The 25,897-nt window shown below is 49.2% G+C and overlaps 1 protein-coding gene across 4 annotated transcripts in view; it reads right to left on the bottom strand.

The window, feature by feature from the left end:
• Positions 1 to 25,897, bottom strand: part of ARMC9 (armadillo repeat containing 9) — a 184,634-nt gene that overhangs the window by 3,574 nt on the left and 155,163 nt on the right. For 2 of the 4 annotated variants that reach the window (XR_006058866.2, XM_015093598.4), the window contains exons 21-23: positions 22,188 to 22,303; positions 15,393 to 15,529; positions 8,405 to 8,534 (exon numbers count right to left, since the gene is read on the bottom strand). Coding sequence is in view for 3 of the 4 variants with exons in the window: in XM_015093598.4 (XP_014949084.3) it covers positions 8,405 to 8,534; positions 15,393 to 15,529; positions 22,188 to 22,303 (383 nt within the window). In the remaining variant the exon portion in view is untranslated. Of the gene's footprint in view, positions 1 to 1,434; positions 5,161 to 8,404; positions 8,620 to 15,392; positions 15,530 to 22,187; positions 22,304 to 25,897 lie in introns of those variants that run through there. The other 2 variants (XM_060410506.1, XM_060410505.1) reach the window with 2 other exon arrangements.

The following is a 25,897-nucleotide window of genomic DNA, read 5'->3' as shown; positions in this document are numbered from 1 at the left end:
AGGGTCACAGAGTCAGACACAACTGAAGCGACTTTGCATACACCCGCAGGAAGGGGCCACAAGCCCAGGAGGGCAGGAGGCTTCTTGAAGCCAGAAGGAAGAGAAAAGAGATTCTTCCCTAGACTTCCAGGGTGTAACCTGTCCTGTGGACATCTTGATTCCAGCCCATGAAGACCCATGTGGGACTTCTAACCTACAGAACTGGAAAATAATAAATTCGTGCTTATTTAGTGACTAAATTTGTGCAATTGGAAGTTTATTACAGCATCAATTGGAAGCTGACTTTAGATGGGGTGACCAGGGAAGGCCACAGTGAGAAGATGACATTGAGCCCCCAAACAACCCTGCGAAGCAAGCATCACTACCTTACTTTTCAGATGTCAAAACTGAGGCTTCAAGTTGGTCAAGTTTCCCAAATTTATACACATAACAAGCAGGCAGTGAACCTGGTGGGATCTTATAGACAGCCATTCTCCAGACGCCCTCAGGACCCCAGCCCAGTGGGTCGGCTTCACAGAGACAAGAGGCCACATCTTAGAGCCTGTTCCCTCCTTCCTACCAGCGCCCGCAGCCACTGCAGCTGGGGCTGGAGACGTGATTCCCCACCCAGCCCTTAGCTCCCTGGCTGTCACTGAGGTATAAACAGGCTCAACTTTTATTCCCATCTCGACTTCTGTTGCTATTGTTCTGTTGCTCAGTCGTGTCGGACTCTGTGACCCCATGGATGGTAGCACACCAGGCTCCTCTGTCCTCCACCATCTCCCAGAGTTTGCTCAACTGCTGGGAACTTTGCTATGTGCCCGTTTTTCTGACACCTAACTCTGAAGACTGGAGTCCCAGGGGCTGTCACCCAGGGCTGTGGTCACCACTGACTGAGCTGATGTAAGCGCCGCCTCAGCTCCCGGCAGGCAGCAGGGGCTCCTAGTCTGACCTTCCTTCAGTAGGTGGGTATCTCGGTCTGCAGGCTGCAAGTGTGAGTGCGCAGCAGACACTGTGAGCTTGGCTAGTAAGGGGGGGCTCTCCCCCTGCACCCCCAGGACAGAGAGATGCTGACTGGCTGCAGGGCTCCTAGTGGGCAGTGTGTGTGTGTGTGTGTGTGTGTGTGTGTGTGTATACCATGCTGGGGGCTGAAACTGAGGACTGGGGCAAGTGAAGGATCTGGTGGCAGGGAGGAGGGTGAGGGCCCTGGAATGGCCTGGACTCAGTCTTGCTCTGTTGCTTTCTAGCGGGTGAGGGAGAGTGAGCAATCTGCTGACATCTCGGGAGCCTCAGTTTCCCCACCTGTGAAATGGCTTCTGTAGCACAGCTCTGAAGGTTCAGATGATATCCCTGGGCCCAGCTGTGGTAAAGCGCCCCATGAACGGGGACGATGGCTCTGGGGAGTGAGACTCGGGAGGCAACTGCATAATTTGTTGATTCATTTCATTATGCTTCCCTTTTTTTTTTTTTTTTTTTTACATTGAGAATCTATTACTTTAATACTCAGGAAAATAAAACTTAAATATTTGAAAAGTCCCCAAATTCAAATTTAGGAAAAGACACGTAAAAAACTGCCTGTACTTTAGACAAGAAATCTTTCATACCTGGTTGAAAAGGATAGAAGAGATTTAGCCCTCTTACCATTTTTTAACTTTTTTTTTTTTTTTCTTTAAAAAGCAAATTTATTTTCATGTCATGTATAACATTGTCCTTCCAGGTGAACTGCCTCAGAGCAGCAATTTGGTCTAGTCCACTTTGATATCCACTGTCCAGCACAGTTCTGAGCACACATGTGCTAAGCTGCTTCAGTTGTGTCTGACTCTTTGCAACCCCATGGACTGTAGCCTGCCAGGCTCCTCTGTCCATGGGATTCTCCAAGCAAGAATACTAGAGTGGGTTGCCATTCTTCCTCCAGGGGATCTTCCCGACCCTGAGCACACACCCATGTGCATTATCAGTGAATGAAAGAAATCTAAAAAGTTAGCGTATACTGATCACATGAAAGAGTATGCAATCATCTCAAATAACTGTGGGGGCTACTCAGGCACATGAGAGAGAGTGTAGAGAGGCTCAGAATAGAGGAAAAAAGCTGCTGTATAACACAGGGAGCTCAACTTGGTGCTCTGTGACAAGGGGTGAGATGGGGTGGTGGGAGGGAGGTTCAAGCGGGAGGGGACACATGTATACTTAGAGCTGATTCACACTATTGTACAGCAGAGACTAACATACCAATGTAAAGCAATTATCCTGCAATTAAAAATAAATTAAAAACAAAGTAAACACAAACACACACACCAAAAATCCCAGAGCAACACAGCGTGCTCAGTTGCTAAGTCCTGTCTCTTTGTGAACCCATGGAACGCAGTCCACCAGGCTCCTCTGTCCATGGAATATACCAGGCAAGAACACTGGAGTGGGTTGCTGTTTCTTCCTCCATGGGATCTTCCCGACCCAGGGATCTAACCCACATCTTCGGCCTTGGCAGGCGGATTCTTTACCATGCAGCCGCCTTGGAAGCCCGTGGAGCGATGCAGAAAGTGAAAGTGAAAGTGGCTCAGTTGTGTCCGACTCTGTGACCATGGTTCTCCAGGCCAGAATACTGGAGTGGGCAGCCTTTCCCTTCTCCAGGGGATCTTCCCACCCCAGGGATTGAACCCAGGTCTCCTGAACTGTAGGATTCTTTACCAGCTGAGCCACAAGGGAAGCCCAAGGGAGTGATACCGAGCAGCACGTAAATCTGACTGCAAGTGTGTGAAAACAGGCACGCGTTGCTGACATTTGTCTGACACACACAATGCAGCTTTTCTAATTTTGAGATATATATTCTTTTATTTGTTTGTTTTTGTCTGTGCTGCATGGCTTGCAGGATCTTAGTTCTCTCTCCAGGAACTGAATCCAGACTACAGCAGTGAAAGCCCAGAATCCTAACCACTAGACCTCCAGGGAACTCCCTAATATTGATATTTGTTGTCATTCCTATGGTGGTAAAATATACATAACATAAAATCTTGATTGTTTTAAAATGCAGCCCCATTACACTTTCAGTTCAGTTCAGTCACTCAGTCATGTCCAGCTCTTTGCGACCCCATGCACTGCAGCACGCCAGGCCTCCCTGTCCATCACAAACTCCCGAAGTTCCCCCAAACCCATGTCCATTGAGTCAGTGACGCCATCCAACCATCTCATCCTCTGTCGTCCCCTTCTCCTCCTGCCCTCAATCTTTCCCAGCATCAGGGTCTTTTCAAATGAGTCAGTTCTTCGCATCAGGTGGCCAAAGTATTGGAGTTTCAGCTTCAGCATCAGTCCTTCCAATGAATATTCAGGACTGATTTCCTTTAGGATGGACTGGTTGGATCTCCTTGCAGTCCAAGGGACTCTCAAGAGTCTTCTCCAACACTGCAGTTCAAAAGCATCAATTCTTTGGCGCTCAGCTTTATTTATAGTCCAGCTCTCACATCCATACATGACCACTGGAAAAACCATGGCCTTGACTAGACGGACCTTGGTTGACAAAGTAATGTCTCTGCTTTTCAATATGCTGTCTAGTTTGGTCATAACTTTTCTTCCAAGGAGTAAGCGTCTTTTAATTTCATGGCTGCAATCACCATCTGCAGTGATTTTGGAGCCCAGAAAAATAAAATCAGCCACTGTTTCCACTGTTTCCCCATCTATCGGCCATGAAGTGATGGGACTGGATGCCATGATCTTAATTTCTGAATGTTGAGCTTTAAGCCAACTTTAAGAAGGAACAATTGAGAGACTCTGGTAGAAACTCCTCAGGTGAGCCCTGGGGCTGTTCCTGGCAGTGGTAATGGCAGAGAGTCAGCCTTGGGTTAGCTGGGGATGTCCCCTCACACAAGGGGGCCAGATTTGGAGGAGCTAGCTGTGCAGATTTAGGACGGCTTGGCCCACTTTACCCCGCAGGGCCTTAGAGCCAATGGGTAGCAAGGTCAAGCTGTCGAGTCTCAGGGATAGCTGAGGTGAGTTGGCAAGAAGTGAAGGGAGGGGATTTTCCTGGGAGGTCCAGTGGTTAAGAATTTGCCTGCCAATGCAGGGAACACGGGTTCGATCCCTGGTCCAGGAAGATTCCACATGTTGCAGGGCAGCTAAGCCAGTGGGCCACGAATGGAGAAGCGTGCACTGCAATAAAAGATCCCACGTGCTGCAACGAGGACGTAGCACGGCTGAATAAATACATAAGGCAATGAAGAAAAGAAGTGAAGGGAGAGAACAGTCAGGGCAGCAGGGCTGGGGATCTACTAACCTCCCCACCCAGGGCACCCAGGAGAGGGCCCCATCCTTTTGGAGAGCCACATGGTGATGCATGTGAAAAGCCTACACGCAGGTTAATTTTACGTGGCAGTGTCGTGGGGCTGAGGGGCCCAGGTATCTGATCAAACATCGTCTGCATATTTCTGTGCAGGTGTCTCTGGACAAGGCAGACATTCCACAGCGTGGACGCTGAGTAAAGCAGACTGCCCTCCAGAAAGCGAGTGTGCCCCATCCACTGGCTCTTGGGTTCTGGACTTGCCTCTACAGCCACGTGAGCTGATTCCTTAATTAAATTTCTTTCCACACACACTTCCTGTTGGCTCTGTTTCTCTGGAGAATCCTGACTAATAGACCTAAGAGCGGGCCTCCTCTTGGCCCTGGGACATGACCTTTGTTTGACTGGGGTCATGTTGTTGCTTTGAAAGAACATCTCAGACACAGCCTCCCTCTGGCTGGCACCTCCCTCTGGCACTGGGGAAAGTGGCCCTTGGCAGACACCAGGGAACCACCCCTTCAGCTTGGCAGACCCCTCCCCTCCATGGGGTCCCCACCTGGGCGGCTGCAGGAGGCGGCTGTGTTGACTGAGGGTGCTGGTCACTGCCGCTGAACTCTGGGGGGTGGTGAGTTTAGGGCCCCCTGGAGAGGACACTGTGGGAGGCAGGGAGGGGTGGCTGTCGGGAAGGGTCAGCTTGGCCCCTGAGAGGCCCCCCAGCCCCCTCAAGCCCCTGAATGGTGTGAGCTTATTAGTCTAGGCAGCCAGGAGCCGGAGCCAGGAAATGGCGATGGTCTGGCCGGGGATGCAGCCAGATTAGGGCAGAGCAGAAAGAGCACATGGGAAGCGCACATGGATAGCAGTCGCCTCCGACTCAGGAAGATGTGACTGGCTGCAGGAACACACGGTGCTGGGTCCTAGAAAAAGGTGAAGGTCGATAGATATATTGGTAAATTGGGAGGTGCCCTGCAAGGTAGGCAGTTATGTATCAGAGAAGCCTGGCTGGCTTCTATGATCTCTGCTTGTCAATAGGAACATTGTGTTGGAAGGGAGTCACAATAAAAAGGTTCTGGAGATATTTAATCTTTACTTGTGTTTGGAATGCTGTTGAGTCATAATCCCAGAGCTGAGATTCCCACGGCAGAACATCCCCGTGTCCCTTCATTTCTTCGGAGGGAGATACTGTCTGTATTAAGATATGAATCAAAGCGCTCAGGGCTTGCCTAAGTGGACTCTGCTCATCAAAGTTCCTAACTGGTTCCTAATTTGGTCATTGCTGTGGAATTTCATCTGGACTGCAACAAAATCCAGGGAGGAGAATGGGGGCTGGGGAGAGTGTGGCGGCTGGGGAGGGAGCATGCTGGATGAAGGCAAACTTCACGCACGGATATTTGGTGAAGGTGCACACATGTCTGTATAAATACTCAGGCTACCCCAATTTCCCTGACCTCTTGGTTCTGTAGTTTCTTTTAGCTCAATACTGTCATATATCCTTTGGGAACAAATGTGAGGAGGGAAAAGCATATATGGGATGTATATGTAAGGGCTTCCCTGGTGGGTCAGTGGTCAAGAATGTGACTGCAATGCAGGAGATTCGAGTTTGATACCCAGGTTGGGAAAATCCCCTGGAGAAGGAAATGGCAACCTGCTCCAGTTTCTTGCCTGGAAAATGCCATGGACAGAGGAACCTGGAGGGTTACAGCCCCTGGGGTTGCAAACAGTCGGACACAACTTAACCACTAAACAACCACAGACATACGTAAAATCTCATTCTTCCTTATTTTTTTAACAGCCACAATACTTGTGGCTGGACAGAATTTTGACAGTTTGCTTCCCATCTCAGGCTGGCACTGGTGGACGTCTGCGGGGCAGTGAGAGCTCTGACTGGAGGAGCCTACTCCCTCACCTGCCCTTGGCCACACGGAGGGAATGTCCAGACAAACACCCTCCTGTTCTGGCTGGGTTCCTCGGCATCTCCGTGTGCATGCCAACGCCGTGCAAAGCAGGGCCCCAGCAGATGGCGGGCGGCCAGTGGGCGGGCAAGGCCACGTGACGTCTGGGCAGCCTGGCCCCTCACCTTCCCGGAGGTGACAGCTGGAAACCAACCCTGTACATTCCAAGGTCGGGGGTCAGCCCCTCCAGGTCGGGACTGACAGATTTCCCAGGGAAAGTGCCTTGGTTCTCCTTGGGATAAATGCTTGTTTTCTTTGAAAATGCATTTTCATAGTCTGGTTAACATTTATTCAAAGCTAAGGACTGTAAGAGGCGGAGAGAAAAAGGAGAAGGAAGACGTGGGCTGTGGGGAGGCTGTGCGCTGGTGGAGTCTGAACCTTTTCACTCCTGGCTTCCAAGAAGCCAATTTCACAGCAAGACCAGTTGCTGGAAGCCACTGGAGCTGCAATTATCTTTATGCCACCTCAAAATCAGGGCTAGGCAATGCGGGCTATCATTTTGTCTACCAACGACCCACATCCAGGGCTCCAGGGCCTTCCTTCTCCCCACAAGCAAGGGCACAACCCAGCCAACTCAACTTCTGGGGCCGGGGGGGTGCCCTCCTTTACAGACTGAGAGAGTGGAGCTGTCAAGTCAGACAGAGAGCTATGCTCTCTTCTTTTCTCCTAGGGATTCATCCAATGTGTATTTCAAGCTCCTGCTCTGTGCCAGGAACATGGGGGACAAACACCCTACCCATGGCCCCTGTGTTTGAGGACCGTGGGAGACAGTCATGGAGCACGTGACCACACAGCAGAACTCCGGCTCACCATCTTTGACACCCTCTGCCCTGTAGACACACCCAGGACTGCCCCCTCCCCAACCAGATCCCAAGGTCCTTGTGGCTCATCCCTACACAGCCCTGCCACCCTTCTGCCCTTGAAGCAGGAAAGGAAGGTGCAAGGTAGCTGCGTGCTCACAGAGGTGTAGGCTCTGAGAGTCTCCCCGCCCCGCCTCTCCCTGACTTTCTCGCCAGTGGGTATGGCACTGCTGGGCCTTCTGCCTGTCCTCGGGGGGCCCTGACCCCTCCAAGGTGTCCAGCAGCTTCTAGAACTCGGCAGGAATCTCTGTTTCTGTGGCGTTTCCATCAGTGGGAGATTGCAAGAAGGCAGGAAGGTCCCCACAGGGGAGGACCGGTGGGCTGGTTTCTTGGAATCTCCTGCACTGTGATGGGGGCCACATCTGCAGGGGGGTGGGTGGTTTCAGGCCTCAAGGGGCCTAGAATGCAGGCCTCCCACAGCCTCACCCAGCTCCGCAAGGGCCCGCTGCTGGAGGAGCTGCAAGTCAGCTGTGACCACAGCGGAGGCGGGGGCCTGCTCACTGCAGACACAATAACGGACGTCCCTCCCTGTTCTATGGGGAAAGTGGGGCACGGATGGCCTGACCGGTCACCATGCAAAATTCCTCTACTCAGAGACTCCAAGGGTGTCGTCATGATGCTCAGCATGACTCTATAGAGCAGTGTTTTAGTGCAGGAGCGAGGCTCCTCTGTCTTGAAACTCAGCCTGCAGGGCGCTGTGGGGCCAGGCCGGAGGAAGCGGTGGGCGGCAGTCAGAAGACAGGTTGGGTCTGAGTCCAGGGCCAGGCCCCTCCCCCAAGTAGGTTCCCTCAGATCTGAAAGAAGGGGCCTGTGAGATCATTAAAAAAAAAAAAAAAAGTCCTTTCGAGATTCTAAAGAATCCCTCCTCACCCATTGATTGCCGGTTTGTGCTCATTTGACACAGAGGAACAGAAAACATCTTTTTTTTTTTCTTCCTGGGGGTCCAGTTTCTGTTTCAGGAAGCTGACATCTGAGCCAAACCCTTTTACTGACTTCAGGCCTCACCTTTCTCCCCTCTGCAGCCCCCTCTCCAAAAGCGAACTGCTAAGAGAGGCCACTGACCTCAAATTACTTCTCTTCACTCACCCTCCCAAAAGTCTTTACCCAGCAGTTCTTAAAACGAGTCCCTTGGGTGTGTTTGTAACTTTTTCTCTCCTTCCGGCCTGACGACTGGTGATTCTCAGGAGGGCAGGTCCCTCCCCTTGGGCTCTGAGGTTGTCGGGCAAGCTGACCACACTCCCCTGAGGGTCTCAGAACCGCACTTGAGGCCTCAGCGGAAGGCTCCTTTGCCTCCACCGTCAGAGGTTGGGCCTCAGAAGAGCCCTCCCGGGACACTGCTCCACCCCTACCTGGTGGTGTCTCCACTTTCCGGGGTCCGGGGCCCATCTCGAGGCTGGCTTGGGGCCCCTGCTGGGGGCAGACGAGGCTCTCCCTGACGTCCTGCTGGCGACCACTCTCCCAGCTTGGCGTCGGTGGTGGCTGGGAGGAGTCAGGAGAGAGAGCTCAGTTGACCTCTGCTCTGGAAGCTCTTTGAAGATGCTCTTTACTGGGCTGGGCCCTGGAGCTAAGAAAAGCACACAGCCTGGGGGCCAGTCCCTCACAGCTCCCCGGCGCCTATGGATGGGGACTTGTTTACTTGTGCAGGTTGGGACCTTTCAAGACGACCACTTCGGGTACTTGTAACCTGAGGGTGCAGTGGGCATGCTCTGGTTGGAACACACACACGCAGGGAAGGTCGGACCCTTGGCCCTGTGGCCTGCCCCCTCCCCACCCCCGCCCCCACCTCTTGGGAAAAGCCAACAAAACCTGAAATTGTCTCCTGGGCCCCCTGCTTGGCACTGATGCACAGTGGCCCAGAGGCACACTGGAAAACTATTCATGTCTGTTTGAAATTCAACTTTAGCTGGTTGTCCTGTGTTTTTATTTGCCAAATCTGGCAGCCCCAGAGGTGGGGCTCTCTGAGCTGCCCCTGGATCCTTCAGGCCTGAATCCCTGCTCTCCCACAAGGGCAGAACCTCCCTAATACCACCCAGCAAGGACCAGGCCGCCTGGGTCACCCCCAGATCACAGGGAACGATGGGAGGAGACCCTGATGACACTGCTGAGGGTCCCTCCCAAGGGTCTGGGGACAGGCCTGTTCTGTACTTCAAATGACATGCACCCCTCCTTCTCCAGCTCAAAGGGGTTCACATCACTGTCACAGCAACACTGTGACAGTCTGAATTCACTGCCCCCTTAACCCAGGCTCCTTTCAGCTCATTAAAAAAAGAAAAAAGAATCTCTCCAGCACCTTTGCAATGCTCTCAGTTTTATCTTAAATAATCTTCCCTACCTAAACAGACATTTCTCTAACAGGCACATGAAAAGCTCAACATCACCAATTATTAGAGAAATGCAAATCAAAACTACAGCGTGATATTACCTCACGCTGGTCAGAATGGCCATCATCAAAAAGTCTACGAATGACAGATGCTGGAGAGAGTGTGGAGAAAAGGGAACCCTCCGACACTGTTGGTGGGAATGCAAATTGGTGCAACCACAATGGAAAACAGCATGGAGGTTCCTCAAAAAGCTAAAAATAGAGTTGCCAGATGATTCAGCAACCCCACTCCCGGGCATATATCCAGACAAAACTGTAACTCAAAAAGATACATTCACCGCTTTGTTCGTAGAAACATCATCTGCAATAGCCAAGACACAGAAACAGCCTCAGTGTCCACCGACAGATGAATGGGTAAAGATGTGGCATACGCATGCAACGGATGCTACTCGGCCACAGAAAGGGACGAAATCGGGCCATTTGCAGAGATGCGCATGGACCTAGGGCCTATCACACAGAGTGAAGTAAGTCAGAAAAAGAAACACCATATGATATCATTCGACATGTGGAATCTAAAATAGGACAGAAATGAACTGTTCTATGAAACAGAGACAGGCTCCTAGACATAGACTACAGACTTGCGGTTGACAAGTGGGGGAGGGATCAGGGAGGGGTGGACTGGGACTTGGGATTAGCAGATGTAAGCTGTTATACATAGGATGGGTAAACACCAAGGTCCTACTATACAGCATAGGGAACTATATTCAAGATCCTGCGAGAAACCATAATGGAAAAGAATAGGAAGGAAGAATGCATATACATGTGTAACCGAATCACTTTGCTGTAAGAGTAGAAATTAACACAGCATTTTAAATCAACCATACTTGGATTTAAAAATAAAAAGAATCCTCCCTGCAGGTTTCCTCAAACCCAGGGCACGGGGGCACAGCTTTGACTTCCAGATAACTCTCTTTTGACCCAAACAAGGACTCTGTTTCTGGTACGGAACCCATGGGTGGCTTTATTTACAGTCCACACTGGACAGTCTCTGGGCTTCTCTGATAGCTCAGTTAGTAAAGAATCCATCTGCAACGCAGGAGACCCTGGTTCGATCCCTGGGTTGGGAAGATCCCCTGTAGAAGGGAAAGGCTACCCACTCCAGTATCCTGGCCTGAAGAATGCCATGGACTGTACAGTCCATGGGGCTGCAAAGAGTCGGACACGACTGAGCGACTTTCACTCACTCACTCACTGGACAGTCTCCACCCAGAACTGTGACTGGAACTAGGATTTCAGCCTTCTCTGAGCTGCTCTTCAGTGGATAACAGGCCTGCTTGTCTGTGCTCTCTGCTGACTGGGCTTATAATAACGCTTAGGAGACCACACTTGGGTGTATAGAATAATGGTTGAGTGGAACCACACGTAAGAGCTGGGCCGCACATGGAGAACCCCCTGAGAGTCAATGGTGTTCCAAGACGGCGCCCAGGGGTAGGCAGCTCTCCAGGATCATGAGCTTTCCCGGGTGGGTGGCGGTAGGGGACAGGTGCCAAAGCCCCCTGGCAGGAGGGAGGAAGAACTGAGCTGGGCTCTTGGGAGACCTTCTCAGGTCTTCTTGGTTCAGCCACCCTTCCCGCCTCCCCTGCTCCCTCTGCTTAGGCCACACTGCAGACTTTCAGAGCAACTCCTATGGCCCCCGACGCCATCCACTCCCTCAAAATGTATCTCAACTGAAAGAGCTGGGAGCTGGGAGGAGGAGGGCAGCCATGTGCGTGCACCTGAAGCTTCCTGGGACAAACCACTGTTTCTCTACCTCTTCATCCATTTCAAACAGGGCTGGCATTTTCCCTCAGGGTCCACTGACAGGACGTGCGATTTTGATATCCCAGCCTTGGTGGATGGGGAAGGAAATGAGAATAACTTTCCTCAGGCCAAAATCATACAAGATTCTAAATCACATTCTTGGCTTTTCTTTTTTTTTTTTTTCTTGGGAGCTATTTCCTTTTGGCTCTGTGGGGCTGAGTCCTTTGCTTAAAAATAATGTATTCTCTGGCCCCTCATAGAACCGATGGAGCCATGTAAGGATCCCACGGCCTCCTCATTCCGAGTCCTGCCTTAGTGCTGAGGCAATGCACAGCCATGAAGTGGGCATCATGAAAAAACCCGACGTTTGGGCCGGGGTGCTGGGACCCTGCGGGTCTTGGGTGGGGCATTAATTCCCAGCAGGGGTGAAGGTCATGTGTGAGGGGACCTGTTGGGGGTTTGGTGGCCTGGCGAGGCCAGAATGGGCTGAGGGGACAAGGTGAGCAGGTGCAGAGACCAGGGAGAAAGGGCTGGAGGAGCAGGACTGGATGGGCAGAAGGGTCAAGAGGAAGTCAGATCAGCTCTCACTGGGGAAGGAACAAAATGGGACAGCGAGGATCAGGAGGCTCCTGCCACACGCTGCTGTTCTCTTCTTCCCTCGACCGTGGTGCTTGGTTGGCCGAGCCCAGATACGGCCTCAGAACTAGCCTCAACACAGCATTTGAGCATGTTGGCTGAAGCCGGTCTGCACCTGCCCCCTCAAGGAGGCTGAGTGAAAAGAGGAAGAGAAGGCGGTGGCCAGATCGGATGGAAAGTTCACACTGGTCCACAGAGGAGGCGAGGGCCTGGGGTGGTTGTGCTGGGCAAGGAAGGAAGAATAGAAATCTACACCACAAATGGAATCCGCGCTCATTAAATGACCCCAGGAGCGGGGAAGGATCAGGGGGAAGGGGTAGTTAGGGAGTTTGGGATGGTCATGTATGCACTGATATAACTAAAATGGATAACCAACAAGGACCTACTTATTGCACAGCACATGGGACTCTGCTCAGTGTTGTGTGGCAGCCTGGATGGGAGGGGAGTCGGGGGGAGAATGGACACATGTATGCATATGGCTGAGTCACTCGCCGTTTTCCTGAAACTATCACAGCATCGTCAATTGGCTATGTGTGCATACTTGCTAAGCTCTCTGTGACTTCATGGGCTGTAGCCCACCAGGCTCCCCTTGTCCATGGGATTTTCCAGGCGAGAATACTGGAGTGGGTTGCCATTTCCTCCTCCAGGGGATCTTCCTGACTCAGGGATGGAACCTGCATCTCCTGTGTCTCCTGCACTGGCAGGCTGATTCTTTACCACTGTGCCACCTGGGGAGCCTATCCCAGTACAAAATAAAAAGTTAAAAGAATTTTTAAATAAATAAATGGCCCTGGGAAAGCCAATAAGCTGGACCCTTGGCTTCTTCACGGGGAGAACTTTTGTCCTATAAAAGGATTTTGAAGGAGAACTAAGTAAGGGTGCTGGCTTGAGGAAGCGAGAAGGCATGGGGGTGGGTGTGCGCTCAGTTGTGTCCGATTCTTTGCGACCCCATGGACTGCAGCCCACCAGGCTCCTCTGCCCGTGGAATTTTCCAGGCAAGAATACTGGAGTGGGTTGCCATTTCCTACTCCAGGGGATCTTCCTGACCCAGGGATTGAACCTGGGTCTCCTGCATTGGCAGGCAAGTTCTTTACCACTAGCGATACCTGGGAAGCCTCTGGGAGTGGGGGAAGTGATTAATATGCCTGGTATCTGTCAGGGGGAGTGAGGATGGACTGGGGGTCAGTGTAGGGGAGTCCACTGAGGCAGGAGGGCAGCAGATGGGCTCCCAGCCAGGCCTGAGTGAATGAGAGTTGGTGGAGGATGGGACCTGAAAAGTATGGCCTCAGTGCTCAGAGCAGGCTCCTGGGTGCAGCAGCAGCATGGCTCCAGCTGGCCCATCTAGAAGGGCTGGTGAGTAGCTGCTGCCTCCCCAGGGAGAGCACTGGGAAGGGCTGGTGATCTGAGGGATGAGTGCCCTGGTGGATGCCCACTGTTTTCATGCAAGGAACCAGAATTTGCCAGGGTCCAAAGCAATTATTCTTGAAAATAACAATAACATCTACATCACCAGCAGCATCAGCCACCACTCAGCTTCCTTCACCCCTGACAACCTCCAATGACTCTACCCTACAGGTAATACCATGCCAAATCTTCCTAAAAGATAAGGCCACACTTAGAATCAGTGCAAGACAGAGGGTCACCTTGGTGGCAATTTGGGTAAAAAAAGGATGTTACTGATAAATAAGTTAACCTAAATGCAACTCTTTGGAACAGTGGTGCTGTGTTCAGTCGTGCCCAACTCTTTGAGACCCCATGGACTGTAGCCTGCCAGGCTCCTCTGTTCATGGGATTTTCCAGGCAAGAGTACTGGAGCGATTATTTCCTATTCCAGGGCGTCTTCCTGACCCAGGGATTGAACCTGCATCTCCTGAGTCTCCTGCATTGGCAGGCGGGTTCTTTACCTCTGCACCACCTGGGAAGACCAGTCCTATAGAATTTGAAATCATTTTTAACTCAACAGCATTAGGTCAAATTGGCAAAAATCATTAGACCACCTAAAACCTCCACCCTGGCAGCAGAAATCTCTAGGTAAATGACTGAGCTAACCATCTTTTAAAGAAGGCATATTAATGTTTGGAGCTCTAGCAAAACACATGTAAAATAACAAATGATCAAAGATGGCAAAAAAAAACCCCACCCCCAAACCCTCTAAAACTGCTGTAATCAAAAGACCCTTTTCCAGGGTAACCAAACAGCCTGGCTTTGTTCCGACTCTGTGACAGGCCTACTGCTCTGAATCAGGGATCAGACGCATTTGAATCCAATTCTGAGCAGATTATAAAAGCTCACAGATGTTTCTCATACTGGAATCTGACCTGCTCCTCTTGTTGTTTTTCCTATTTGAATGGAGAAATTGGAGTCTTATCTGATCTGTTCATATCCTTTTAATTTCCTCTTGAAAATTAAAAAAAAAACTTTGTACATTTATAATTCAAAGCATATATATATTTTTCTAGCATCTAAAAAATACTTTTATTCCCCATCAGTCTCTGGTGAGCTCAACTAGAAGCTTCAAAATGTGTCTGGGGAGCTTCCCTGGTGGTTCAGTGGTAAATCTGCCTGCCAGTGCAGGAGACACGAGTTCGAGCTCTGATCCAGGAAGATCCCACAGGATGCCTGAGAATCTAGGCCCATGCACCACAACTGTTAAGCCTGTGCTCTGGAGCCCTGGTGGCTCAGATGATAAGGAATCTGCCTGCACGGTGGGAGACCTGGGTTCGATCCCTGGGTTGAGAAGATCCCTTAGAGGAGGGCATGGCAACCCAATCCAGTATTCTTGTCTGGAGAATCCTCATGGACAGAAGAGCCTGGAAGGCTACTTGGGGTCTCAAAGAGTCGGAAACAACTGCTCGACTAAGCACACTAGAGCTGGCGAGCCGCAACTGCTGAGCCTGTGTGCTGCAACTACTGAAAACTGCAAGCACCAGAGCCCGTGCTCTGCAACAAGAGAAGCCGCTCCAGCGAGAAGCCCGTGCACGGCCGCCGAGCGCAGCCTCTACTCACTGCAACCAGAGAAAAACCTGTGGAAGGGTTTTCGGGCAGAAAGACCCAGCACAGCCAAAAATAAATGAATAAAATAATTTTTTAAAATGTGTTGGGATCTCACACTAGCTTTTGCTCCTGACCGTACACTTCTAACTCAGTTCAGCCTTCTACCGTGTAGCTGACCACCTCAGCAATAGAGTTGGGGCACCAGAGTTTTGGTCAAAGATCTACACTGTTCCGAAAGTTCTACTTCAAAATCTCACATTTAAACGTGGCTTTCCCAGTCAGAAATCTTGCTCAAATAGCTTGCAGAGGTGAGTACTGGACACAGTGCTCTGAGAGAAGGGAGTCTGGAGGAAAAGCCCATGGTCAGGTCTGGCTGTGGTGTCCCATGCCTGAGAACCTCTGTGACATGGGGCAATGGTTGAGATCAGAGGGCTTTTCAAGAGCAGGTGTGAGGCTGAGGCCTTCCAGGGTTTGGAACTGCTGCAGTTTCACAAGATCCTAGGCATCACCAGGCCCAGAGCTGCCCCCAGTCCCAGAGCTGCCCCCAGTTCTGGAGCTGTCCCCCCATATGCTGCCAGTTTTCTTACATGAAAAGGAAGGGCAAGGCTCAGGAGCAGCAGGTTTGCCCCCCCTGCAGACTGGAGCGTGGGTGTTTGGCAGGGACGGGAGGCAGCCATTTCTGGCATGCTGGGCCATCTGAGGGGAACTGGGATGATCGTCCAGCCTGGAGGAAAAAATGAAAAGTAGCAATCAATACAGACAGGAGATATCTGACTGCTGACTACTGTGTAGCATCACAAACAAATACAGGAAGTGGAAGCACCTGAATGCCTTTTGTTAAGCTAGTATTGGCAGATATTGGATGTCTTTAAGAAAAAGGAAGTGCCCCTTGCCTCACTCATGTGAGCGCTTACACATTTTAAACATGGCTATTATTTTTCTAACACAGAGTTGGATCTTTTGACTTTGGGTGACACGAGAACATAACATTTCAACAAAACAATTAAAGTATCAATCTTCTAGGCTTTCCTCCAAGGATGAAGCAGATTAGTGCAGGGATGAAATCAGTCAGAAAAGATGGGGTGTGTCATAGCCCTGACAACAAGAATTACTAGGCACAGGAGTGGGAAAGAGCTTGTTCTCTGGAACACTATCTAATGGTGTGTGTTGTGTCTAATGCTGCCACCTGGGTCGGTGGAGACTGGTCCACCCAGCAGATGTGCACTGGGTGCCTGTGAGAGATGGTGGCCTGGGCAAGCACATCAGAGAGGCAGGGTACCTTCACAGCAGATCCCAGGAGGGTTCTGCAGCGTGCACACAGCAACACGATACTCGCTTCCCATCTACAAGGAGACACGAGCCACTGCTCACAGCAAGGACTTGGTGGGGACATACCATGGCAGGCCTGTCCCTGCTCTGTCCCATCAAACAGCTGTTCTTGAATGTCAGTTCCAGCAGCAAAGATAAGCAGACACCTAACTGCCCTGCAGGGCAGAAAGGCTTGTGTGTGTGAATGTGTATGTATTTCTGTGTATGTGTATAAGCGTGAGTATATATGTGTGTGTATGTACCTGTGTATATGTATGTGTGTGTGTGTGTACATGCGTATATGTAGTATATGTATGAGTGTATGTGTGTATTGGTGTGTGTTTCAGTGTATGTGTGTTTCGGTGTTTGTGTGTGTGACTCAGTTGGTTCTGATCTCTGGGCTGGGGTTTGCCAGGGGGCTGAAGAGGGAACATTTCCCAGCAGAGGTAGCACCACGAACAAGTAAGATGAAGCAAGAGGAGGCAAAAAGAAAGCATACCTTTATACGGCTTTGTTACAGAGAGATTTAGGGCACCCAAAAAATGCAGGCCAGAGGGAACATAGTGTCCTGGGGAGCATGTGACTTTGAGGGTGGAGATTGGAGAGTGTCAATTAAGAAGGACCTGATCAGCCAGGGTTTGAGTAGTTTGGTCTTGAAATAGGGGTTCCCAGGTGGTTCAGAGGTAAAGAATCTGCCTGGCAATGCAGGAACCATAGGTTCACTCAATCCCTGGGTCAGGAAGATTCCCTGGAGGAGGAAATGGCTACCTGCTCTAGTATTCTTTCCTGGGAAATCCCATGGACACAGGAGCCTGGTGGGCTACAGTCCATGGAGTCACAAAGAGTCACATATGACGGAGCGACTGAGCATGCACACACTAAAGGAAATAGAAGACGCAGAAATGAGATTCCATGATGATGTGCTAGAAGGATCACTGTGTCTATGGTTCTGGAGGGTGGACTGTGGCAGGCCGAATGGTCTGCAGGCTCTGCCCAGGCTGGGGAGAAGGAGCTGGCTCAGGAGGGCAGAGAGGAGGTGCCAGAGCCAGGGGAAGGGGTGGCTGGGCACCCTGGGGTGGGATCCTGGCTCCGTGTCTGGGAGTATTAACTCCATTCCCTGAAGCAGGGGGCTCAGAAGACAAGGGTGTTCACCTGGGAGGTACTGATCTGGGGGTGATGGGACACACGTACACTGGGGGCAAGAGTGGGCTGGGGTGGGATCTGGGCGTCAGCAGCGTGTAAGGGCAACCAGAGGACCAGCAGGATCGGATGGGGACCTCAACACAGGATGGGGCCTGCACCACCATGTTTCAGGAGGAAGAGGGCGGAGAACTGGGGACCAGCACATAGCGGCCACGGGGCAGAAGTTCCAGAGCTCCCAGGAGGGTGGTCAGCAGGGTCTGGGAGGTCATGGGCATGATGTGGCAGCATTAACTTGAGGAAGTCACCGCCAGACCATGTGGGCTTCAAAGAGGAGGATGGCCCAGGGAAGTAGCCAGAGGGCCAGAAGGTAAGGGAGCCCAGGAGACACGGAGCCTGGGGACAGGCCTTGGGGAGGGGGTCGGGAGGTGCCGTCATATGCAGGATGATGGAGAGTCCCGTATTGCACAGGGGCGACTGTAGTCGTTATTTTCAACCTTTCTTTTCTTGATTTTAAAACCAGCATTTATCGTGAGAAATCAAGAAAACATGGAAAACAGATTGCCCTGTCCTCCCAATACCTAGACACAACTCCTATTAACATTTGATATCTTCTCTTATTTTATTTGGTATCTTCTTTTAAAAGAGCAAATATACGCCTAAAAAACAAACAAACAAAAAACCACACTCAAAACTTGGGATTGCTATATTTGGCCAGCAGGTTCAGTTCAGTTCAGTTCAGTTCAGTTCAGTCGCTCAGTCGTGTCCGACTCTTTGCGACGCCATGAATCGCAGCACGCCAGGCCTCCCTGTCCATCACCAACTCCCGGAGTTCACTCAGATTCACGTCCATTGAGTCAGTGATGCCATCCAGCCATCTCATCCTCTGTCGTCCCCTTCTCCTCCTGCCCCCAATCCCTCCCAGCATCAAAGTCTTTTCCAGTGAGTCAACTCTTCGCATGAGGTGGCCAAAGTACTGGAGTTTCAGCTTTAGCATCCTTCCTTCCAAAGAAATCCCAGGGCTCATCTCCTTTAGGATGGACTGGTTGGATCTCCTTGCAGTCCAAGGGACCCTCAAGAGTCTTCTCCAACACCACAGTTCAAAAGCATCAATTCTTTGGCACTCAGCCTGCAGGTTAGATCCACACTATTTCATAATTTGCTTTTTCACTTGGTAGCATCTTGTGAGGCTCTTCCCATGCACTAAATATTCTTCTAAAATGTTATTTTCAATACATTTTGTGTGGATAATAATTTAACCAGCCTCCTGCTTTGGGCATTTAGATGATTTTTCAGTAACTCCTGCTGTGTGCATGTATATATCTGATTATCTCAGTGTAAACCCCTAGGAATGGGATTACTGACTGCAAAAGTACTAGCATCTGGAATGCATGTAATGCATATTGTCACTAAGATTCTTGCTTTATCTACACATCTGGCATCACTAGGTTATCAGAGGACACTGGTTGGGAACGGAGACTCATGTAATGTTTTTAAAGAGGCGATCTGAAGATCCTGCATCTTACCTTTGTGCTGCCTGCCTGAGGGGAACCCCTATGCTCTGCCATCACCTACTTACTGAATTATGAGCATTGCCTCTCTTCCCTACTAGGTAGCTTGCTCTGTGTACTCCTGAGGGCAGGGACCACATTGTTTATTTTTGCACCTCTAGCAACTTTCCTAAAGGAAATCAGTCCTGAATATTCACTGGAAGGACTGATGCTGAAGCTGAAACTCTTAATATTTTGGCCACTTGATGTGAAGAACTGACTCATTTGAAAAGACCCTGATGCTGGGAAAAATTGAAGGCGGGAAGAGAAGAGGACAACAGAGGATGAGATGGTTGGATGGCATCACCAACTCAATGGACATGAGTTTAAGTAAGCTCTGGGAGTTGGTGATGGACAGGGAAGCCGGTGTACTGTAGTCCATGGGGTTGAAGAGAGTCAGACACAACTAAGTGACTGAACTGAATTGGGCAATTGGCACTCGGAAGTGTTATAAATGTTCGTTAAATTGGCCTAACGGATGGAGTTGGTTATGGGGCAATGGTTTCGTTAGAATCAGAAGGTTCAGGGACTTCCCTGGCGGTCCAGTGGTTAGGACTCCACCCCAGGGGGTACAGGTTCGACTCCTGGTCGGGGAATTTCAGGAAAATGAAGGGCTCTCATTCCTTGCAGGGAACACTTCCACAAGTCAGGGGAATGCCATGTGTGCTCCCCAGGCAGGGAAGAATGTCCTCTTTTTCCTCTCCATAAGGTAGAACATTTGACCCAATTCACTGTGCCCATTGGTTGGATCTTGTATTTATTAGATTATCTTTGCCCTCCTTCCTGATTAAACATGCATAAGTTATTGTTGCCTCTCTGTAAAGCCAGGGTTTTAGTAACTTAAAAAAATTTTTTTAATGATAATTCAGTGTCCTCTTTCCCATCTCAAACAAGATGAATTTTATTAGTTCCTCTTACTTCTTCCATTCAAAAAGATATTATATTTATAAACTGGGTCTACTCGTAGTCGATACTTGGCTATGGTCTGAATCAAAAGGTCGAGTACAAAACTTCTTAGATATAAATGACATTTGGGGGACAATTAGGGAATATTTATATGCTCATATTTTTAAATTAATGTTAACTTTTTAGGGTGTGACTATATGGTTAAAAATTATGGGCTTCCCTGCTAGGTCAGCTGGTAAAGAATCCACCTGCAATGCAGGAGACCCTGGTTTGATTCGTGAGTTGGGAAGATCTCCTGGAGAAAGGAATGGCTACTCATTCCAATATTCTAGCCTGGAGAATTCTATGGACTGTATAGTCCATAGGGTTGCCAAGAGTCAGACACGACTGATTGACTTTCACTTTCATGTGGTTAAACAAAAGGATATTCTTATTCTTTGGAGATGTGGGCTGAAAATGTGCTACCTGCTTTCAACAACTCCAACTCAGCAAACAAAAAATGTGTATGTGTGTAAATTATATTTTATGCACAGAACGAGAGCAAGAGAGTGAGTAAGCAAGAGAGCACAATTATTGCAGGATGCTAACAGCTGGAAGCTCTTTATTGTTAATAATTCTTTCAACTTTGCTGTAGGTTAAAACATATTGGTTGTAGGTTAAAGAGAAAAAGGCATATTAGTTTAGACATTAATAATGAAAAATAAAAACCCTGAAATATGAAACACATGGTAACTAGCTGTGAAGTCAAATCAAACAGATCTCAGCACTGGTCCACAGCATGGGCCCTGAAATATTCGCAGGTCAGGTCCTGGACGGGCAGTCAAACTCCACCAGGTCTGGGTGCAGGGTCTCTGGCGTTCCTTAGCACTCATGCACCCAGATCTAACAGGGCAGGTGCTTCTGCGTTCTGTCTGCTGCTGTAGCCCCGGTGCCTGGTTGTTTGTTACAAATGACTATAAAGCAAACCTGGAAACAAGCAAACTGCTCAGCTATAGGGGATAATGAAGCAGAATTTATTATATTCGTTTGAAATACTTTAGGGCCAATAATTGAAAGAGGAGAGTGAAAAAGTTGGCTTAAAGCTCAATATTCAGAAACAAAGATCATGGCATCCAGTCCCATCACTTCATGGCCAATAGATGGGGAAACAGTGGAAACAGTGGCAGACTTTATTTTTTGGGGCTCCAAAATCACTGCAGATGGTGATTGCAGCCATGAAATTAAAAGACGCTTACTCCTTGGAAGAAAAGTTATGACCAACCTAGACAGCATATTGAAAAGCAGAGACATTACTTTGTCAACAAAGGTCCATCTAGTCAAGGCTATGGTTTTTTCCAGTGGTCATGTATGGATGTGAGAGTTGGACTGTGAAGAAAGCTGAGTGCCGAAGAATTGATGCTTTTGAACTGTGGTGTTGGAGAAGACTCTTGAGAGCCCCTTGGACTGCAAGGAGATCCAACCAGTCCATCCTAAAGGAAATCAGTTCTGAATATTCATTGGAAGGACTGATGCTGAAGCTGAAATTCCAATACTTTGGCTACCTGATGTGAAGAGCTGACTCATTTGAAAAGACCCTGATGCTGGGAAAGATTGAGGGCAGGAGGAGAAGGGGATGACAGAGGATGAGATGGTTGGATGGTGTCACTGACTCAATGGACATGGGTTTGGGTGAACTTCGGGAGTTGGTGATGGACAGGGAGGCCTGGTGTGGTGCAGTCCACGGGGTCACAAAGAGTCGGACACGACTGAGCGACTGAACTGAACGGCCAATAATTGTTGTGTGAACAAATGTAGGTTTTTGCCTGCTCTCCATAGTCCCTTTTATGTGCACCTATTTCCCTCCAGTGTTCTCTCTAGAAAGGTGAAGAGGTCACCCAGACCTCCAAAGAGGCCCAAGCTGGACTGCCTGGTCTAGGTTCCCCAAGAGTCCACAGGGGTCTGGTCCCTGGGTTCCCAGGGAGACCAGAGGCTCTGGGTAACCAGACTAGATTTGTTTATATAAATAGGGTTGGAGCAAGGCTATGAAGAATGAATAAAGGCTTGGCAGCCAAAACTGCATATAGTTCTTTTAAAAAATCCTCTAGAAAAAGAGGCTGGTGGCATCTTAAACTGTAACACTCCTTCCCAACAAAGGGCCTGGTGCTGCGGTGAGGGGCTGCAGAAAAGACTGAGTCTCCTCTCTGGGTAGACATCCTGCCCCTTTCTGGTCTTTTCCTTCAGAATAAACACTGGCCATCACCAGGCTTCTCCTAGATAAAGGCTGTAAGTGTCTTGGAGACCCTGAGAATCATGGCGGGGAAGAGGGAGACTTGACCTCTGTCCTTTCAAAGAATTCCCCCAAAGATGAATAATGAAGAGAGAAATACTTTATAGTGTGAACATTTTATTGTGACTTCTTAAATACGTACATCTTTCACTGCAGTTCATCAAAACAAAGCTTAGGAAAATAAATCCCTGCCTCCTTTAGCCCGGACTTACGCTGGGTACCCGGTCCTGTGGCCGCTGGGGGTGACAGGCCGGCGCAGGGGCTCCGGGCCGCCCCACTGCACGCCAGCCGTCCCCTTCCGCCTCGCCTTCCCCGTGTTGGTCATGATCTGGTGGAAGCAAAGAGGAAACAGGGCTGGAGAGGTCATCTGGCTGAGAGCAGACCACACCTTCTAACTCACTGTATTTAATACATTCACCTATAGGAATAAGAGACTTTGCAATAAGTGAGGAAGGGTCACGACACAGATTATTCAGATAAACAGAAAATGTCAGGAAAAATCTCTTTAGCTTGCATATTATACTATCTAGCAGTATAAATTAAAAAAAAAATCAAACCATGTAAAAAGAGGAAGAAAAGAGTTGAATATAGTAACTTATCACATCTCTGGAGTATACTGACTTTTGAAAGTGAGAAGGGAAAAAAAAGATGGACAGATTTGGTTTCATAAAAAATTAACACTTTCATATATAAAGTATTTGAATGATAAACCAAATTAACAGGTAAAACAATGAACTGGGAAGAAATACTTGTAGCACAGTTAACAGGTTAAAGGTTAAGATTTTCATTAGATACAGAATTCTTATAAATCAGTTAAGTAAAACACCATACAGATAATAGGGCAAAGATTTTGAATAGCCAAGTCACAAAATAAAAAGTATCACCAGTCAAGAGAAGAAAAAAATCATCAACTTTACAAGTAAGTAAAAACTACAATTTCACAAAAAACCATATCATTCTTAAATTATTAAATGAGTGACAATTAAAGAAATTACCCCATCTGCTTCTGGCAACAGTTTAAGATGTCAGTGGCATGGAAATTAGAGACAGTGCTTTTGGAAAGTAATTTGGCATATCAAGAGTCATTGAAATGTTCATATCCTTGGGTGTTAAACTCTAGAGTGTTAGTTGCTCAGTTGTGTCTGACTCTTTGTGATCTCACCGACTGTAGCCTGCCAGGGTTCTGTCTCCATGGGATTCTCTAGGCAAGAATACTGGAGTGGGTTGCCATTCCCTTCTCCAGGGGAGCTTCCAGACCCAGGGATTGAACCTGGGTCTCCTGCATTGCAGGCAGATTCTTTACCGTCTGAGCCACCAAGAAAGTCCCTAGAGGAGGACTCCAAAATATGGAAGTTGTTAAATACAGCTGTTTGTTACAAAATCACTGTAGAGTAAAACGGCAACAATCTGTCTAGTAACAGGGTAGCAATGAAGAAAAATATGGCATATTCATCTGAAATATTATATGGCCATTTACAAGGATAACGACTAGGTTATGAAGAAAAATGTTTATTTAAAACACTGTAAGTCAGGTTATAACACGGTACATAAATGACGCTTTCCATTATGCTAAAAGTACACAAAAAGACTGGAAGGAAAGGAACACTAACGCTTACAGTGGCCACATAGGACAGTGAACCAAGAATGACTTTTTTTCTATTTTCTGTAACATAGCTATGTTAATAATTCAGAAAATTTGTTTAAAAAAGAAATCACTTTTTTGGTGAAATCTGAATGAAGTCTGTGGATTGTGCCAACATCGACCTACAGTTTACTACAGTTGCCACTGGGGATGCTGGGTGCAGGGTGTCTGGCACTTCTCCACTACTGTTGCAACTTCCTGTGAGTCTATAATTATTTACAAATAAAATGTAAAAAAAAAAAAATCAGAAGGATTTCCCTGGTGGTCCAGTGGCTAAGACTCTGTGCTCCCAGTGCAGGGGGTCTGGGTTCAATACCCGGTCAGGGAACTAGATCCCACATAATGCAACTAGGAGTTCACATGCCGCAATTTAAGACCCAGCACGGGCAAAGAAACAAATAATTATTTTAAAAAATCAGAAAATATATGAATGGGAGTTACATCTTCGACTTCTTGATTTTTGGTTGAAAGTTATTTGGGTTTATCTAGTATTTGAGGTTCGGCTCAGTTCAGTCGCTCAGTGGTGTCCAACTCTTTGTGACTGCATGGACTACAGGATGTCAGGCCTCCCTGCCCATCACCAACTCCCAGAGTTTACTCAAACTCATGTCCATTGAGTCGGAGATGCCATCCAACCATCTCATCCTCTGTCATCCCCTTCTCATCGTGCCTTCAATCTTTCCCAGCGTCAGGGTCTTTTCCAAGGAGTCAGCTCTTCGCATCAGGTAGCCAAAGTATTGGAGTTTTACCTTCAACATCAGTCCTTCCAATGAATTTTCAGGACTGATTTCCTTTAGGATGGACTGGTTGGATCTCCTTGCAGTCCAAGGGACTCTCAAGAGTCTTCTCCAACACCACAGTTCAAAAGCATCAATTCTTCAGTGCTCAGCTTTCTTTATATATTTTTTTCATATTTGAGGCAGGAAGAAGAAAAAAGGGCCAGTTTCCAGTGGGAGGGAATAACCAGGTCTCAGTTGTGCTGTGGGGACAGCCAGCAGCTGGAGGGGCGGGCAGGGCAGGGTGGTGAGGGGGGGGGGGGCGGAGCGGGGAGGGGAGAAAGGCAGGGGAGAGGAGATGGGAGGCCTCCACCCTTGTGTAGGAAACTATGGGCCACAAGCTTCCCAAGTAAGAGCTAGTGCAGCTTCATCCCCCTTGTCCTGTGAGATACGCAAAAGAAGGCTATCCTACCTGCCATCACTAGCACTGCCCTCCTCTGTCTGCTGCTCCTCCCGTTTCCCTTCTGACCCGCTGTCCCCGTCGTCAGAGCAGGTTCCTTAAGTCCGATATTCAGTGGTACCTTAGGATCCCCTGGGCCTTCTCTTTCCCCCTCCCTTATGCCAGTTGGACACCTGGGTCCTTCCACAGGGGCTAGGAGAGGAAGGCTAGGGCTTAAGCGCTGGAGAAGGGAGATGGCGAGTGTGTGGGTTGCTCGCCCCATGCCTCCTCCCTGCTCCACTGTCCTTCCCAGGTCACCCTTCCAACTCCGTTCTCAGGAGAGAGGACACAGCTCATACTCGTGTTTCAGCCTTTGGAACCGCCCTCCCCCATCACACCATTTCCCTAAAACTTCACAGGCCTAAGAAATCACCTAAGGTGGGTGGCATCTGTCCTCTCCAGTGGATGGGGAACGGCTTCCCAGGTGGCACTACTGGTAAAGGCCCCGCCTGCCAACGCAGGAGACATAAGAGATACAAGTTCCAGCCGTGCGTCGGGAAGATCCCCTGGAGGAGGGCATGGCAACCCACTCCAGTATTCTTGCCTGGAGAATCCCATGGACAGAAGAGCCTGGTGGGCTACAGTCCGTAGGATCGAAAAGAGTCAGACACGACTGAAGCGACTTAGCATGCACACACCCATGCACTGGATGAGGAAACTGGGTCAGCCTGTGGGCAGAATCGCCCGGTGTGTCCATCACAAGGCCTGAGGAAGGGTCCCTGGTGAAGAGCGTTGGTATGAGGGCCCAGAATGACTGCCTTAGGTGCTGGGTATCTCAGAGGAGCCCAGAGGGCTTGTTTCCTATTTACCTCACAACCCCCTGTGCTTGTGTGGAGCTCCAGGGCCCTCTCTGGGTTCCTCGGCTGCAAAGGAGCCTTTTGGGGATGGAAAGGTCTTAAAGCATATCTGTCTATACTGAGTTCCACAGAAATGCTTCAGGGGGTGCTGGGAGAGAAGGGAAAGGGTTCCCAACAACCACCCTCCCCATCACAGAACTCAGCACCCATCTGGGTTATACATGGAGACGCTGTCTGAAAAAACATTCTGCTACAAAAAAAAAAAAAA

This window comes from Ovis aries, chromosome 2, assembly GCF_016772045.2.
Source record: "Ovis aries strain OAR_USU_Benz2616 breed Rambouillet chromosome 2, ARS-UI_Ramb_v3.0, whole genome shotgun sequence".
Lineage (NCBI taxonomy): Eukaryota > Metazoa > Chordata > Mammalia > Artiodactyla > Bovidae > Ovis > Ovis aries.
The sequence above is the reverse complement of the archived record's forward strand: the minus strand, read 5'-3'. Positions and strand labels throughout refer to the sequence as shown.